Source organism: Dermochelys coriacea, chromosome 8 (assembly GCF_009764565.3).
Source record: "Dermochelys coriacea isolate rDerCor1 chromosome 8, rDerCor1.pri.v4, whole genome shotgun sequence".
Taxonomy (NCBI): Eukaryota; Metazoa; Chordata; order Testudines; family Dermochelyidae; genus Dermochelys; species Dermochelys coriacea.
Genome location: NC_050075.1, coordinates 89,873,770 through 89,892,354, shown reverse-complemented (window position 1 = coordinate 89,892,354; position 18,585 = coordinate 89,873,770). Strand labels below are relative to the sequence as shown.

Here is an 18,585-nt window from a genome sequence, read left to right as displayed (position 1 = left end):
CTCGCATTTTTTCCCTTCCCCACCTTTCCCTCTTGCAAATTATGCACTCATGCTAGCATTGGTTTGGTTCAGAAAAGTCTTCATCAGGGACCCTTAGGATGTGTACAGAGGCTGCTTGGGAGCACACAGATTAGCATGTTACACTGTAACTGTGTTAGAACCCTCTTCAAAATGTCATGAAAATCTGACACATACACAGTATAAGGAAGGGCTGAATAGAGTCCAGTTGTCAAAACAATATTGAGCCAATAAGCATGTCATGGGTGGAGCTACTGCAGTGTGGGTTACACAAATAATTCTGAATGAAGATCTTTTTTATGTTGAGCCTGAATGAACCAGGTTACATTGTTTTGTAATATGTCTGTAAACAGCTTTATTTTCTTAGTATATGCAGACAAATCTAGTATTTTTTCTTGATGAAGTATTTTATTAAAAGGATTGATCGGGAGGGAGTTCTTATGAATTTTTCATAAGCTGGTATGTTCAGCTGAATGAATTCAGTGAGTGTCAGTGTGTAGCTTGCAGACAAGCCACATCCACAAGGAGGCTACTGACACAGAAAGCACTTTGGCGCATTTTCAGAGGGAAAGCTGGGCTGATAAAGCTCTGTCTGATAAAGCATTCTTCGATTTAGGCTGCTGCTGTTTTAGGCAGCTTTTCCATTTGGGACTCAGCCTTGTGAATGACAGAGCTAGGCTTTGCCAATCTATCAGCATTTGAATCTGAAGCAATGTCTCTGTGATGTGTTTTTTATGTTTTTTGAATGGTGAAAGCTAACACAACATCCAAGCTATGACAGCAAAAGATTCTTCTAGGGAACTTGCTGCTCCAGAGTCAGATATCTACATAAAGACTTTCAAAGAACAAATGCATTTAGAACTTGAGCTTCCCAAACTGCCAGGGAACAGACCCACGTCTCCAAAAATTTCACCTCGCAGCTCTCCAAGGAACTCTCCATGCTTTTTCAGAAAGTTGCTGGTAAATAAAAGCATCCGTCAACGCCGTCGCTTCACAGTGGCGCATACATGGTAAGGTCTGTTTGATATCTATTCGTCTTTACAAGGCAGTGCATGTGCGGCTATGTTTTTAACGCTGAAAAATAAGCTGAGATCCATTCATAATACTTGCTGCAAGTGTGAAATGAACAGAACAGAGGGCAGCTGAAATACGTACAATGCAGTGCCTGTACAATTGTCATTCAGCTTCTGTTCTCCAGAATACGTACAGCCTATAATGCATGCATCTGTAGTTAATCTTCATTGAATAAAACAGGCACCCAGGAACTTTCATAGACATATTGTAGGCAAAGCATCTGAATTTCTTTCAGAGGAATCTTTGAAATGCTTTTTCTTTCTATATCGACTCTGATTGCAGGTAACAGTAGAACATAGACTGGGTCGTTTTTGCTATGCTACTGTCAGGCTTAAATGCTGGTAAAGGCTATAACTTTACTGAGTGGCTTTTCACTATTTTTATTTGGTAAAAATGTTGTGCCGCCTTTCAGCCTCCTTTTAAAAGAAGGTTGTAGCTAAGATTCATGTTTTAAATTGACCATTTTTGGGCAGTCAGCAATTTGCATGCTGTTACAGTTGATTTTGAGCTGAAGCTTATTGCCACTTGGTGAAAATATAAAGGGAATTGCTGTATTAAGCCAGGTAAATCAAGTCATAAAGGATTAACAAAAGAGAGAGTGGCTCATATTTCGAGTGGTTCATATTTTCTCTCCTAAATTCATTGTGTGTGGTTTATGGATACAAAACTTTTTTTTAATATAAACATACTGTAGTCAACTACTAGAGCCAAATTTCCAAACTTTTAATAACATGCATGTTTGTATAACACACTCGCAAACAGCCACAATCATTAACTTCCCTTTCTATGAACTGAATCGGAGAAGGAAAGAGAGCACGAGGGAACCCCATATATATTTGTAAGGACCAGACATTTTAATAAACCAAAAAATAATTTACCCTTTGTATGTTCCTCCTTTCATAATATAGAATGTTGTTCTTAAAATGGTGTTTGAGTTGTGCTGGAAAAAGGTCAAAGCTGCATTTAAGCAAGAACTTTCTCAAATGAAGCACTAAACCTCCTTTGCCTTAGATATTTGTTGATAGCAAATTAGCAGCTGTAATAGTTGTTCTGGCTCTAGATCTATAAGAAATTTTTAAGAAAAAATACTGATAATACCTACAGGAATACCAAATTTATTATGTAATTTTTTTATGAACTTGTAACATAGTCTTTTATTCTAATTCATAGTTCTGGAATGGGGCATCTCTTTTTATAAAGAATATTATGGCACCCAAACTGGTATAATAACTTTAGTATGGCCTTGAGCTTCATTTAGCCCTTTAATTGGTTATTAGCCAGTAGTGTCTAGGTCTGTATACATGAATTCCCTTGAATGTCTGCCCTATCTTCTCATTATGGGAACAATGGGATGTTAATTTCTCAATACATGCTGATGTGGGGCCGGGTGGAGTGGGAGAACATATACTGTGAAGAGTGGTACTTCTGTGGGTGTTTGGGGGTATAATCAGATTAAGCTCATGATTAGACATATGTAAGGTTTAATTAAACCTGGCATATTTAATCATAATATATTTTTAAACGTGGACAGATGGAAATTAAGTGTCTTCATTTGTCTGTACGTTTTGGGGTTTTTCTTATTCCAGATTTTTTTTAAAAAGTAACCATACTTGTTGAATTTTGTGGTTTTTACAATGTAGTGGTGATGAACATAATATACATTTTTTCCCTCATATACTAAGTTTAATATTAGAAATACAAGAAAACCATCTATCCCAGAATGTAATGTATTGTAGGTTTTGTGTGTGTGTGTGTGTGTGTGTGTGTGTGTGTGTGTGTGTATATATATATATATATAATATAATACACCCCACCACCCCTAGCAAACAGTACGTACTCTCAATTTTATTGAGCAGATTACAAAATGAAAGGAAACAACTGAAATTAAAGTGAACTATTGAATTTTTAGATTAACTTTTTTCTGAAATTACATTGGAATTTTTATGCAACTGTGTTGCATATACTTGCCAAATAGGGAACTATTGGTTTGTATATCTTGTTTGCTTTCTTTGTTTAGAATAAATTTCCTCAGTTTCCTCTCTCTTTCTCCCCCCCCCCCCGAAGATCTGCAAGATCAGTATACAGGGAAGATCAATATATACAGCATTAAATATCTTGTAACCTATATCTTTCATAGTAGAAGGTCTAAAAAAAATTTTATTCTCTAAGTACCTGATTCTGACATCCTTATTCACACTGAGCAGTATTGTTGATGTCAATGGCACTACTGTAGGAGTAAAGCCCTTTTCAGCCTGTGAGGGTGGCAGAATTGGGCCCTCCTTGTACAAAAAATACAAAAGATACTCTCTCTACCACACTGTAGTTTCTAACAGAGTTTTATTTAAATATTTGTCCTCAAGACTTTTTAAATAGTTCTTTAATAATATTTATATGACCTGGGTCACTTCCCCTATCTCTTAATGCATAATCCGCAGCTGTGCTGTGTGATGAGCCTTACCTTTTTAATGAACTGAAATGAACTGATTTTTTCTAACATGTTTTTGCAATTTTCTCCCTCATTTTGGCTAATATTTTTATTTCTTTCTGTTTACTTTACATTTTAATGTCATAGAGTGCAGGGACCATATTATCTGAAAGCACAGTGGCGCTTTAGATATTTTTGAGACATCCATCTTTCTTTTAGACCAAATATGTACTAAATGAAGAAAATACAATGTGAGAGATAAAGTGTACTGAGAAATGTATACTTTAATTTTTTCTGTCAGACGGAGGATTCTTCTAGAGGTGAATATGCCATAACTGAAATGAAAATATTTCTTTATATTTTAAAAATATACTGTATGGTAAATTATAAATCCTATGCTGTCTTTAATTTTTGAAAATACAGCCTGTTTTGATTACAAAATAATTTCCAGTTCTGGAATTTAACCAGTTAATTGGTATGGTATGATAAAGTGATAGCATTTGAATTTGTTCCAAGCCTAGTGAACAACTACTGATCTTTCTAATGACCTGAAGTTGTACAATCTACTGTAGGCATATCAAAGCTTGCGGCATATGTCACATGTTGCCTTGCTAAATGAGCACAGTCTACACTGGTGAAACCAAATAGTAAAGACTTGTCTAGTTCCAACCCACTAGAATTGAAGTGTTGCTTTTAAAAGCTCAACTCTAATGGACTGATTATGGCTGAGGATAAGAGGCAGTTCTCATAAAATTGTTTCTGTAGTCAATTAAAAAGCCTCAAGTAGTTATAGGCTGCCCACTAGTTTCAGGTTTTTTTGTTTTTTTTAAACGTTTTGTGATTTTTTTTTTTAAGGTCTGACTCATTATGTGTGAATCTTTTGAGGTTGGCAATACTGTTATCCTATCAAAACTTATCTGAGGTAGGGCAGTACTGCTATCTCCATTTTAGAGAAGGGGAACCGAGGCACTGGGAAGCTACATGGGTTGCCCATGGTGACACAGGAAGTCTATAACAAAGTGGGGAATTGAGCCCAGATCTCCTGAGTCTCAGGCCGGTCCCCTAATCATTGGACCATCCCTTCTCCCAACCTATTGTATCCCATTAAGTCCAAAAGAGTGCCTCCTAAAACCATAGGAAATGGTACTTATTCTATAATCAGGTGCCTCAAAATATTTTGCTGGTGTGTCTTTGTGATGCAGCGAAAAGAGGGCAAGAAGAAAGCAAATCACTTTCATTTCTGTTGCATGGACAGTGGCCATGTTAGAACCCATGACCAAGGTTCACTTACCACTCTTGAAGATGGTCATTGCTTTTGCTGGAGGAGCCTCATTATTGGGAAAGCTGTCTACACTTGTATAAAACAATTTTTTTTAAAAAATAATCCCCTCTCTGAGGAAGCTGTAGTTAAAACAACATTGGTCTGGTCTACACTACAGACCTATATTAATGTAACTACATTGCTCAGGGGTATGAAAAATCCACACCCTTAAGCGGCAGAGTTATACTGACCTAATCCCTGTGTAGACAGAACTGTGTTGGTGGGAGGGCTTCGTCAACATAGCTACTGCCTCTTGGGGAGGTGGATTAACTCTTCTGATGGGAAAGCTCTTTCCAGTCGGCATGGGGCATCTTCATTAAAGAGCTACAGTGATGCAGCTGCAGCAGTGCCAATGCAGCATTTTAAGTGTAGCTGTGCCCATTATAAAAACAACTTAGTTGCTGATACCTTACCCCTAAGAAATCGAGTATGTTGGGGATGCAAATTTCCCCCTCCATCAGCCTCTCCTTCCTGATACCATGGCATGGGCCCTCAATCCCCACAAAGCTTCAGTGGAGAAGCTTTCATGGGATTCCAGGGAGTGGTGGATGATGCTAGAGGGAGAAGTTGCCTCACAGTTTCGAAGCTTCTGGAGTAGGGAATATCTGCCATTATATTGACCTCTCCCTTTGCTGAGGAGAAAATTGGGACCTATGTCTTCTGCTCTTGAGACAATACTGGACTAGTATCTCAGCATAACTTGTCTCCCTGAAGCTCCAATACATTATGGCTTTAGGCTGTTGTTTCAAGCTTGCTATACAACAGTAGTAGAATATTGCCTCGGTTCTTTTAACTGCTGAACACCAAACTTGTTTGTTAGCTCCATGTAGTCTGGTCCATATACCTGTTTGCATTCTTCAGGGAGCAGCTGGCTGCTTCTTAGGCTTTTTTTGATCAAACTGGAGCGAGTGAGGAAGCTGCTGCTGCTTCCTCATTTGACTTTTCCCATTTCTCCTCTGAACTTTGGCTGACATGCAGGCATACTGCAGTGTTAAAGTCTCTATTGAGACAGGAAAAACAGAGTGAGGGGGCGGAAAGATAATATTGTGTCAAAATTAAGAGGAGAAGGGTATCCGGCATACTATATATTCTTCACTCATGCCTCATAAATTCTAAGGCCAGAAGGGACCACTGTGATCATCTACTCTAACCTCCTGTATAACATAACATAACAAGGCTTCCTTGAATTAATTCCTGTTTGAACTGGAGCATATCTTTTAGAAAAACATTCAGCCTTGACTTAAAAATTGCCGGGGATGGAGAATCTACTATAATCCCTAATATATTGTTCCTGTGGTTAATTACCATAACTATTAGTTTGCACCTTATTTCCAGTCTGAATTTGTCTAGCTTCAAATTCCAGCCATTGGATCATGTTACATTTTTCTCTGCAAGATTTAAGAGCCCATTATCGGACTTTTGTTCCAGGTAGTTGCAGATTGTGATCAAGTCACCCATGAACCTTCTCTTGGATAAGCTAACTAGATTGAGATCCTTGAGTTTTTCATTATAAGGCTTGTTTTCCAATCTTTTAACCATTCTCGTGGCTCTTCTGTGTACCCATTCCATTTGATCAACATCCTTCCTGAACTGAGGGCATCATACAATATCCCAGCAGTGGTCACACAAGTGACAAATACAGAAGTAATATAACTGTTCCCTGTTTATCCATCTAAGGATCATATCGGTCCTTTTGGTGTCACATTGAAAGCTCCTGTTTAGCTGATTACCCACCATGACCTCCAAGTCCTTTTCAGAGTCACTGCTTCCCAGAATAGAATCCTCCATTCTGTAAATATGGCCTGCATTCTTTGTTCCTTGATGTACGAGTTCACATTTCACCATACTGAAACACACATTGTTTCCTTGTGCCCAGCTTACCAAGTTATGCAGATCACTCTGTATCAGAGACTTGTCTGCTTCATTATTCATCAGTCCCACAGTATTTATATCGTCTGCAAATTTTTATCAGGGATGATTTTATGCTTTCCTCCAGGTCACTGATGAAAATATTCAAGTGCAGGGTAAAGAACTGATCCCTGAGGGACTCTACTAGAAACACACTTTCAATGAAGATTCGTTATGCATAGTTACATTTGAGAGTAGTCAGTGAGCCGTTTTTTAATCCATTTCATGTGTACCATGTTAATTTTGTATCATTCTAGTTTTTTAATTGAAATGTCGTGCCATACCAAGTCAGTTGCCTTTCAGAAGTCTATATTCCCTCACATATCTATCAGGAAGAATTTCTGGAACAAAGACTACTTAAATAAATTGCAAATCCCTAAGGGCATGAAGGTAGGAAGATGATTTCCCTCCCCCCCTTCCTCTTCAGTAGCTTTGGTTTTAAGGGTCTATAAACAAGAAAAATTTAGCAGAAATGGGGATGGCAGTAAATCCTGAAACCCATTTTTTGCCTGTTTCCTAAGAATAAGTTTTCCTAAGAACCCTACCTATATTGGTGGGGGCATGAAGGGAGAGATTTCCCCCTGCCCCCAGCCACTTAAAGCGGGTAAAAGACCCTGTCACAATTGAAGCAGAATATTTGCGAGTGTAAATGCTTTGTAAAGTATTCTACAGCTATTAAAGAGACAAAATACAAAGCATGGAGCTCTGTTGTTCGTGATTTTGATGGGCATAAATATTTCTCTGATGTACACTGAGAGGGATCTATTCTTGCAAAAAAGCACAGGGATTTAAGTATGTATTTTCCACTACTTATGTATCTCCTCCTCCCCAAGCTAATGAAAGAATGGCATTCACTGGAAAAAAAAATCTAAATTTGAAAACTAGATTATTAATAGATGATGAGGATTGATAACAATACATGACACATCTTAAAGAGCCTTTCATCTGAGGACCTCAGTTTGGTTTTAAAAATTCATTAATTAAGCTTCAATTCATCCCTGTGAGGCAAGTATGGTGGGTGCATTTAAAACACTCCTTCCAGTCCTAGGGATATTAGTGGTTCTAGAGACATTTCTCATTTTAAGTATAGAGAATATTGCTGGAATTTATATCTCTAAATCAGAACAAACCTTTTAAGTGTGCAATAAATATTACCACTTTTACAGAGTTGTAAACGGAGACACAAAGATTAAGTGGTTTACTGTGGACACATATTGACACAGTAACTGAGCTTCTGACTTCCAGTCGTATATTTAACCATTTAGACAACATGAAAAATGGTTTCTTAAAGAAGTTTTTGATTTTATTTGAAAGGTATTACTGACTAAGCAGGGGCATGGGCAGGAATTTAAATTTGCCCACTTTTGGAGGGGCACGTTATCCTCATGATGTTATGAGGAAATACTGTACACCCTCACTATAACGACCCCATGCGGATCCAAGCCATTTGGCCGTTATAACCATTATAGCAAAAGGTGGGGGGCAGCTCTGCTAGCTCCAAGGTTGTGGCAGGGACAGATTGATTCTCCAGCCTTGGGGCTCTGGTGGTGGCAGAAAGATTCTCCAGCCTGTGGCCATGGCCAGCACTGACAGAGAGCGAGTTCCTCTGGCCCCATTGCCATGGCGGGGAGAGACCTCGAGCTCCTCCAGCGCTGGGGCCGGAGGAGCTCTGTGACCCTGCTGATTATTGGGGAGGGGCTGTGCCCCTGCTTGCGCCCCTCCCCCCCATTGTGCACACCTCTGTGACTGAGGAACAGTTGAAATTAAATAAAATGCTTACGCTATGTCACCAAATATTGTGTATGCTGGCCACAGAATTGTATATGGTGTCTCTCTCCAGTAAGTACAAATTTTCTCATCCATTTGAGTTGCCAGTACAGACTGATAAAGTGCAGTGAATCTGTCACCATAATTTATGCAATGTAGATTAGCTTTCAATGCAAATCTGTAATTGTCAGTTCTCTGGTCCCTTTTTTGTACTTAATCTTTGTGCATTTTTTCATTTTCTGCATATCTGAGTCACAGCAATTAACACTGTAAACCATTGTCTTTGATATACCTGTGTTTCTTGAAAGTATCTTGTGATACTTGATGTGAAGGATGTTATATGAAACTGAATGGTTTTGTATTGTCTTGTCTGTAGAAACAGATGTAAATTTTTCCCTATTGGAGTACTCTGATAATTTGTGATATAGTTGCAGTTCATGAACAAATCCAGCACAATATAATTCTGTAATTATTAGGGTATGAGGGTGTTGCAATAAACAAGAGGAGAGGGATTAAGGATGTGGATAGTGATTTCTGCAGAGGTGGATTGAGGCAGTGTCATGCACAGACAATGCTGCAACGATGGTGATAGGCAGATTTGCAAACATGGGAGAATTGAAGGAGGAGGGGATTTCAGAGTCAGATATAATAACACCAAGATTACAGTCAAACTGAAGTTCAGTGTGGAGGAGTACATGAATGGTGTGTTGTTAGTTATGAAATGTGAATCCGTTCCTTGCACAGTTCAGTATGAGCCTGTTCCAGGTATGATATTATTCGAATAAGTGTTGGGAATCATTGTCCAGAGTGAAGACATGGAGCCATAGTATGTATTACATGTTATAATACATTCCTTGCCCTTATAATATACTCCTTTCTGTCCTACAGAAAATAGTGTTCTGTTAGTCAACAGACAATGCTTAAAGTGTGTGGGTTTCTGTGTTGATTATAATGTGAGAATATAGCCATTATTAAATAATTGGAGTCAATATTTGGTATTAGCTGTAATCATGAATTAGCTGTAGATAATTCTGCACTACAGGAATCATTGCCCATACATATAGTAAAGTCTATATGGTGTCTGGTGTGGCAGGCGGTGAAAGTATCTTTGGGGAAAATATTGTCTTTTTATATCTGCCCACATTCAATTTGTTAATATGAAATTTTTTTTATTTTACAGCAAAATATGTATACATTGAATTTCCTCTTTCACTCATCTGATCAGATACAATTCCCTACCTCTTCCCAATGAAAGAAAAAGCATTTTTAACTTGCTCAAGCTTTTTTGATCTCTCAATATTAAAAATAGTTTATTGCTGTGGGGTGTATGAGGTTTTAAATAATTATATATGAATATGCTGTGGGGGGAAACAGTGAATCTCTGTTGCTTGGTTTATTATAGTAAAGGAATTAACCTCTTTCATGCTGAACAATGTACTAGCCTCTTATGGTAAGTGCACTTGTATACTGTGGTGTGACTTAGTTGAGACAATTAGGTGTTTCATGCCAGAAGCTGTAGAATTGAGGAGGATGAATATAAAGAAGAGACTTGGCCACGAGGCTGTAATTATTGGCTTTATGGAGAGCTGGAAACATAACTAATGACTGGGAAAACAAGAGGGAAGTGCAGGGGAAGATAAGGCAGCTGTGACAGGCAAGTGCAGAGCCAAGTTTAGCATTCTATAGGGAGGGATGAGAGAGGAGAAAAAGAAGTGTGAGGGGATGGTGTGAAGGAGACATCTTGAGGGATAAGAGATGGACAGCAGGAGTCATATTTTGGTCTATGATTTGAATGAAGCAGGAGCTAGAAGAGGTGGTGGGGATTGGGAAGGAGACTGGAACAAGGAGAGCTTGCGTGACATAGAATCAAGCTGCCCACATAGAATAGTGGGTCCAGTGTCAGTGTTCATCCTACTGCTCTCTCTAAGCCAGTGAGTTCAAGCTTAACATGGATGGACATTCCTACTGCAGCAGCCTATGTGGAAAATTTTTAATAATACGAAAGCAAAACTTGTGCACAGCAGCTAAGCGAGTTAACTTTATCAGTTTGCCCTGAGTCCAAGGCAAGATGGGCAGTGCAAATTTATTAATTGGTTCACCACTTCAAACAGTGGAAAGTGGACATACACTAGCCTTTGCCAAACCTGAGCAGATTTTCCCCATATTTCATACAAACTCACTGGTAAAGATAAACAATTAAACAAATGTATTGACTTTCAAAGGTAGATTAAGTGATAGGCAAAAAGTCAGAGTTAGTTACCAAAAGAAACAAAATATAAGTATGTAGTCTAAACTCTCAACCCTTTTAGACTGGGCAACAACTAGATTCAGCAGTTTTTCTCCCCTGCCACTGGATATTGCAGTCCTTAGTATACAGATTTCACTCTTGAAATCTGGGCCAATCTCTTCTGTTGGAGTCTTGTCTTCTTCTCAGTGTCTTAGTCGCTTTCAGTGTAGGTGGGGGCAGGAGAAGGGCCCAGCACATGGCCACACTGTCTGTTTTATACATCAGTCCATGTGCTTGGAAAACACAAGTCCAGGCATGTCTGGGGGCATTGCTGAGTCTCCAGGCAAAGCTGAACAATTCCCCTGGTGTGGCCTCATGCAGGTGAGTCATTGCATTGTAGCTTCCTTGCTGGATAATGGTTGTTTGATGGGTTGGTTGACACCCCACCCAGGCATTGGTTTCCTTGCTGTTGCCCCCGGAGAGCTAATATCTGGCTGATTCCCCAACTTATAGCATGTTTTAGTGACCACTATACAACACAATTCTCATAACTGCATATGCATTAATGATACACATATGGATAGAGAAATGACTTTTAGTAGATGCCTTACAAGACATGCTTTTATATATAAGATCATGATTATATGAAAATGAGGAATACGGGGCTTCCAGGATGCTTTCCCCAGGTATAGAATGTCTCGATCTCCTTTTTAGAAAAAAAGGGAAAATAAAATCTATAGTAACCACCTCCCAATTTACAGACATTTCTACACTGATATAGTCAAAATGACAACGAATGATATATAAAACCTAGAATACATACAAAGCATTTGACCTTGACATCTAGACTCTCAGTAGTTTCTGTACGTACTTGGAATGTACTGTATGTGGCTGCTTTTAATACTTATTCTCTGCCTTTATATTTTGGAAAGAGCCATTTTATGACACCCTGTGTAACACAGACAACTTCTTACACTGTTACTTCATTTCAAAAACCTTGAATGAGCCATGCTGACATTGTACTTATGGAGGCAATCATTATATAATGATGAGCAATTTCAGACTTTTCTTTAGTAAAAAATAATGCATAAATTGCCTCTTTCACTTTGTTGGTTTTATTCTTACCAACATAAGTATAGGACCTGAGTCTTTGGTGAGCTTGGCACCTCCTGGAGCATGTGGGCACCTTCGACGGCCACTGATGTCAGAGGTAAGGGTGGTTGGCCCTGTTGAGGAAGCATTCATCCCTGATAGGCTCAAGTCCATATCTTCAGTCTCGCTCTACTTTCCTTAACACTGTATTCCAAGTCAGAGATTGTGTAGAATTATTCATTTATAGCAGCACTGAAAGGTCCCAATCAGGATCAAGAATCCATTATGCTGTACAAACATAAGAATAGATGATCTTTGCTGCAAAGAGCTTACTATCTAAATGACAAGGTACATAAAAGGTGGAAAGAGTCATTAAAATGACCAGGCTGCTGCTGATAGGCATATGTCATATTAGCACCATTTCTACTATATTTTATTATGAAGGAGTGGGGTCAGAGAGAATGGGAACATGGGCAGAGCAAGAAGGATACTGAACGGGAGGAGGGAGGGAAGGCTGGAGAAAACCATGGAGATGAGGGATTGTGAGGCTGGGAGTAAAGGGAGGGAAAGGGGTAAGAAGAGCTGGGCCAAACTACCAGTCATCAGATAGAAAGTAATGCCCAGAATCCATGGTGTAAAAAGCAGTCTGACAGTTCTCTCTGTGTCTCTCACTGGTAACTGATGCAACCACCAAAATGTCAGAATGCCTATAGAAATTTGTTCTTGGACAAAAGAGCGGCTGGATCAAGCTGAACCCAAGCAAGACTGAGGGGTATTGGTCAGCAAGGGGAAACACACTGAAGAATTGGCCAAGACATGAGCTGTGATGCACAATTTAAAAGTGGGATGGGGGGCATAGATTTGCCTACTCCTGCCTGAGCATCCTCTTCCCTTCCTAGTCCCCCACATCAGCAGCCTGACTCCCTTCCCTGCTCCCCTGGACCATAAGCCCCCTACACCTACTACCTCTAAATTTTATAAGTGGCATGGTGACCCGTGTGTGAGGTTGCAGTACCACTCAGGTTTGGCTCAGCGGTCCCTCCATCATGACAGAGGGATGGCCATGCCAAATTTGAGTGTGTGGCATGGTGACTTGGCATATGGGGTTGCAGCTCCACTCACATTCGGCCTAGCTGAAAAATAGTTGGGCCATGACCCAGGTGGCTCCCCCAGCTCCGCTGCTTATGGGCCAATACATTGTCTCCATCACCCACTGATGGTGTACTGCCCCGATTGTCAAAGTTGTGTGAAGTCTTGGATGACCAGTTAGCATCAGTTCCCAAAAATGTCTTTTCACTTCCAACTTACTAGGAAATTTGGCTCTTCTATCCAGATGACGACTGAGGACATGTCCGTGTGTTAGTCATATCTTGGATGGATTATTGTAAATCCTTGCATATGGACCTGAATGTGAAGACAATGCACAGGCTCCACCTGGTACAGAAGCCTTCTCCATGGCTTAGGCTGCTGTGACAACATCAAGCCAGTCAGCTTCTGTAGACAGTAAAAGGCTATGGTCCTAATTTTCAAAGCAATTATTGGAGCAAGCCCCTACATGAAAGACAGAATTTTGATCTGTGAATCATGACTCCTCCAGGACAGTGCTGATTACAAAGCACATGAGACCTGGGATCAAAGTATTTTTGGTCAAGGGGATCCATCTGTGGAACAATCTTCCACATGAGATCAGGTGAATCCAGAATCTGACTATCTTTATGAAATGTTGTAGAACCTCTTTCTTTGGGAAAGCCTATCCACCAAAAGTGGATGAAACACGCTTTTTTATTTCCCCCCTCAAAACCACCCCTCCATTTACAAGCAGAGTTTTAACCCTAAAAATGGAGAGGTACCAGAGGCTCCATGAAATCTGCCAGGAACTTTGCAACTGATTTTATGTGGCAGTCATTCAGATACTACAGTGATGGGCTGGAGTATAAAATCCTGAGACTGATAGAAATTGTTGGTGTCCAGGGGATGTGAAGACCTTCGGGGTAGAAGGATCTGGCTAAGCCTTGTCCTTGTTGCTGGGGTGTCCCTGCTGCTCTCACATTCTTGCTCCAGTGACCAGTGGTTCTACTTTGCTTCTACCAGCCCATGTGGAGCACATTGTGGGTAGAACACCTCTTTCCCTTCTAGTACTCTAAAAGGCAGAGTGGATATCACTTTTCTGAATGGTTAGCATTTGTTTTTCCAGGTCTAGATAACTAAAATGTAGTGGATTTTACTCATCTTGGATTATACCGTTCTGTAGTATTCCCTCTACCCAAAATATCCAATGGCACCACTATCAGAGGATATACTAACTGCAGCTGTCAGGGGAACAGAAACAGAAGCATTACCCACAAGCACGAGTAGACTGAGCTAACACAGTGCTTCTATTTTGTGTGTGTGTGTGTGTGTGTGTGTGTGTGTGTGTGTGTGTGTGAGAGGCTGAGAGATGAAATCAAGCTGCTATTATACACTACAGATGGAGGCAGCCTCTTTGTTGCTGAATACCTTGTTTGTTTATCAGGTATTAAGATTTAAATAGTTTTCATAAATGGCTGAATAATTGGGAATCCCTGGGCCCATATTTGAAATTCATACTCAAGTACATGATCTGCCAAGACTTTCCTACACACGGATATGTGGGTAATTATTCAAAGAGATTTCCAGCTCATAAGCCTTACTGTATCCCATCACAAAATAGATACCCTGGGGGGTGGGAAGTCTGTCTTTATATATACAGAGAACAGGATAAGCTTTAACAGCCTATGTGAAGGGAACTAATAAGGCTGTATTTTCATAGTATGCAGGCACTCGTATATGTTCTTTAGCTATTCATTTTTACATTCTATTCTAGGTTCTATTGGCCTAAATTTTCAGAAGTGCTAGTGTCGTGGCAATAGGGCTAGCCTGTCCTCCTCCTTATCTGAGTACATCCCTCCAGTGTCAGGTGTTTGTTGGGTAAAAGCATAGCTGGGTGCATCACATTGGATGAGGCTAAGGTTACCAGACACTGATGTCCAGCCTGGACTTTTTTCCTGTCTAGCTCTACTGGGACAAAATGCTTTGTGGATATCCCCTCTGCATCTGTAATCACCACTTTTATCTGTGGCCCTGGTGGGGCAGTGTCCTGATGCCCCTCTGGCTGGACTGCCACCATAACCTGCTGTGGTGCATTGCCAGCCTCTGCTTCATGGACCCTGGTCAGTTTGACCACTTGTGCCTGGTCCCCTTAAAACACCTCTGTTCATTGGATTCTCTTGTTCCAATGGTTAACTACTCATTAAAAATGTACACTATTTCCAGTCTGAATTTGTCTAGCTTCAACTTCCAGCCACTGCATCATGTTATACCTTTTTCTGCTACATTGAAGAACCCATTATTAAATATTTGTTTCCCATCTAGCTATTTATAGACTGCAATCAAGTCACCCCTTAACTTTCTCTTTGTTAAGCAAAGTAGCTTGAGCTGTTTGACCCACTGAAGGTGCTGAATGGTAGGCAGTAATGTCATTTCTTTTTGGTTTAAAAAGACAAAAATAACCAGTGATGGACAATATCCTTCCAAAAAAGGAAGCCACTCAATATACATTTGAGACATAATACAGATTTGCATGTAAATAAGAATACTTTGAAAATCAGAGATATTGTATAAATACATATAATATTGTTTGACATGAGAATGAGGAAGTAGCAAGAAGGACAGGACAAGATGGTAAGTGAATGATTATTTAAAAGTGGAATAATTGAATGTGCCACACCAGAGTACTAAACCACCCCACCATCTCCTGTGAACAGTTTGATACCTCAAAATGTGTTCTCTCCCCCACAACTTCATACAAATAGACCTTCCCAAAATCTTAGGAAGACCCTAGCCCTTCCCCACATGCAAAGTATGAAACAAAACTTGCATTACACTGATGATCATGAAAACTGCCCTCATAAGGAGAGGCAGTTTAGGTCTAAGTGCCATGTTATCACAGTATTACCTTGTATCCAAGAAAGTAACCCATTGTACTTTTCTGTACCCTCAGAATAAACTGAGGGTACAGTATGCTGGATGTGGCACTATGTAGCTATTATCATTTGACTTATAATTTGATTCAGTTTTTACTTTGTAATGAAAGAAATATCAGTGCATTTTCACTAAATCAGTTATTGAAATGTGTTAAACAACATGTATTTTTATTTTCCATCTTTCAGTAAAGTACATAAATCTAGTTTGATGGTGTCTAGAAACTACTGAAAAGTTTCTATGAGGATGATGGGGGATTTTGGTTATAAGCTGATTCTATTTTTACTTTGATCAAACTCTGAGGTCATTACTCAAACTGGAAAGCAAGGACTGAATACAAAAATGGTGTAAGAATTTCAGTATTTTGCCCTCCAGAACAGAACTATCAACAGTAGTATGTTTTATTACTATTTAAGTGTATTTGTATTGTTTAGGCTTCACATATTAATTAATATTCCACAATGTCTAAGAAAGAATCATTTGTAGTATTTTGACTCAAAAAGGCCTCCAGGTGAGTTTGTGAAATGGATTTGTATTTTATGGTTGGATAAGATAACTTAGAATGTATTCAAAATTACATTGAATTTTTAAATTCATGGTAAGACACAGTGCATCTTGGAAACAAATTAAATTAAAATTAATTCTATAAAATAATTTAATTCTATAAAAATATTAATTTATAGAATTAAAGGTCCTGACTCTGTTTATCTCAGTAGTAACAGATGTGAGAGAAATCACAAATGGGGAATATGAAGTATGTAATTTAAAAAAAAATCTGGGTTAGCACACTATCAGAATACTCCTAATCTAGCAATGCAGTTTTCCATTAAATTGCATAAACTAACATCCTCCCACTAAATAGTCCAAAGTTTTAGATTATTATATTATAAAAGATATGTTTAAACTAATTCTCCAGTATTCCAGTCTGGATTACTGAATGGTAAAAAAAAAAAAGTCTTTATCGTATTGGTTTCTTAGTGCTTGGATTATTATCTGCTTTAAAATGAACCAGAATGGCAGTTATTTATAATCACAAACCACTAATATTAGTAAATGTGAATTATCTGGCACTGTGATCCATTGTTCATATGGGAAATAATGGTTCTTGCTGCAATTTCACTTCTAAACATGGCCCACGTTCCCATGCTAATACATACAGATAAGAAGTCAAATCTCAGTGTAAGTGGAGATTAACAAACACACACCTCCTTTTCTTCAACTGAAGAAACACTGTCTCCAAGCTGCCTGACTGCCTTGCTGAGAATGGCACCTGGCTGAAGCTGTATTCAGAGGTGCCAACTTTTTAAAGTGCTGGGGGATTGTTGACCCCTGGCTCTGCCCCAAGCCCTGCCCCCACCCCTTCCCCCCAAGGCCCCACCCCACCCTGCCTCTTCCCACCCCTGCTCCACCACCTCCCCTCCTCGTTCCGCCCTCTGAGTGTGCTGCATCCTCACTTCTCCCCCTTCCACCAGAGCCTCCCGCATGCTACAAAACAGCTGATTGCGGCAGGCTGGAGGCATGGGGAGGGAGGGGAAGGCGCTGATCCTCAGGGCCTGCCAGCGGGCAGGAGGCACTGGGGGTGGCGGGGGCTGATGGTGGGTACTTAGCACCCACAATTTTTTCCCCCATGGGTGCTCCAGCACCTATGGCTGTATTCACATAAGACCAAAGTATTGCTAATGTAAAGTTGGAAATACCTTGATGAACCCTTTTCCTTGATATCAGTCTCTTTTGTCAAAGTCATCATGTTGTCATAGGGCCTCTTAGTCTCTGTACTGTATTTGTACACAAGTAGTTACAGCAACAACAAAAAAAAATCTGCAATTGGCAGGAAGATTGCATCCATTCATTCCTGCTGAATGCAGACCTTGTCATAGTAGTACAGAATTCAATGAAGAAGTAAAGGATAATATAAAGAATGCCGATCACCATGGGTTTTTTGAAAACAGATCGTGGCAGACTAACTTGCTGTATGTTTTTGATGAGATTTGGTTTGGTTGATAAAGTTTGGTTAACAAGTTTGGCTGATAAAGATAGTGTTGATGTAGTATACTTTCACTTCATTAGAGCATTTGATTTAGTACCACAGAACATTTTGAAGAAACTGGAACATTACAAGACACACATTAAATGGATTATAAACTGGTCAACTGACTGGTCTGAAAATATTTGTAAACAGAATCATCAAGCAAATGGGTTAGTAGTGGGGGTCCTACAGGGGTCAGTTCTAGGGCCTACACGGCTATTTAAAATCATCACTGATCGAGTTTGCAGGTGACATAGAATGATCTGCATCTCTTAGTAACCTGGTTGAAAGCAAACAGCATGTGTTAATATGGCCAAAGGTAAATCAGATCAAAATGTTGTGGAGAGGACGGGAAACTCTTTTCTGGGAAGCAGTGATTCTGAAAAAGACTTGGGTCACGGTGCATAATTAGCTGACCATGAGCTCCTAGTGTGACGCTATGCCAAGGGCTGGTGTGATCCTTGTATGCATAACCAGGAGAATATCAAATAGAAGTAAATAAGTTATATTACCTCTGTACTTGGCACTGTTGTGACCCCTACTGGAATATTGTGCTGTCCTTTAATTCAAGAAAGATGCTGATAAATTGGAGAGGGTTCAGAGAAGAGCCACAAGAGTGATTAAAGGATTTGAAAATGTGCCTTATAGTCATAGGCTCAAGGAGCTCACTGTACCTAGCGTAACAAAAAGAAGGTGACTTGATCGAAAGTCTGTAAGTATCTACACAA

At 39.6% G+C, this 18,585-nt stretch overlaps 1 protein-coding gene across 1 annotated transcript in view; it reads left to right on the top strand.

The window, feature by feature from the left end:
- Positions 1–504: 504 nt before the first annotated feature.
- The window catches only part of PDE4B (phosphodiesterase 4B), a 300,133-nt gene continuing 282,052 nt past the window's right edge, over positions 505–18,585 (top strand). The window contains exon 1 of the mRNA XM_038414110.2: positions 505–1,028. Coding sequence (XP_038270038.1) covers positions 793–1,028 — 236 coding nt within the window. The 5' untranslated portion in view covers positions 505–792. The remainder of the gene's footprint in view (positions 1,029–18,585) is intronic.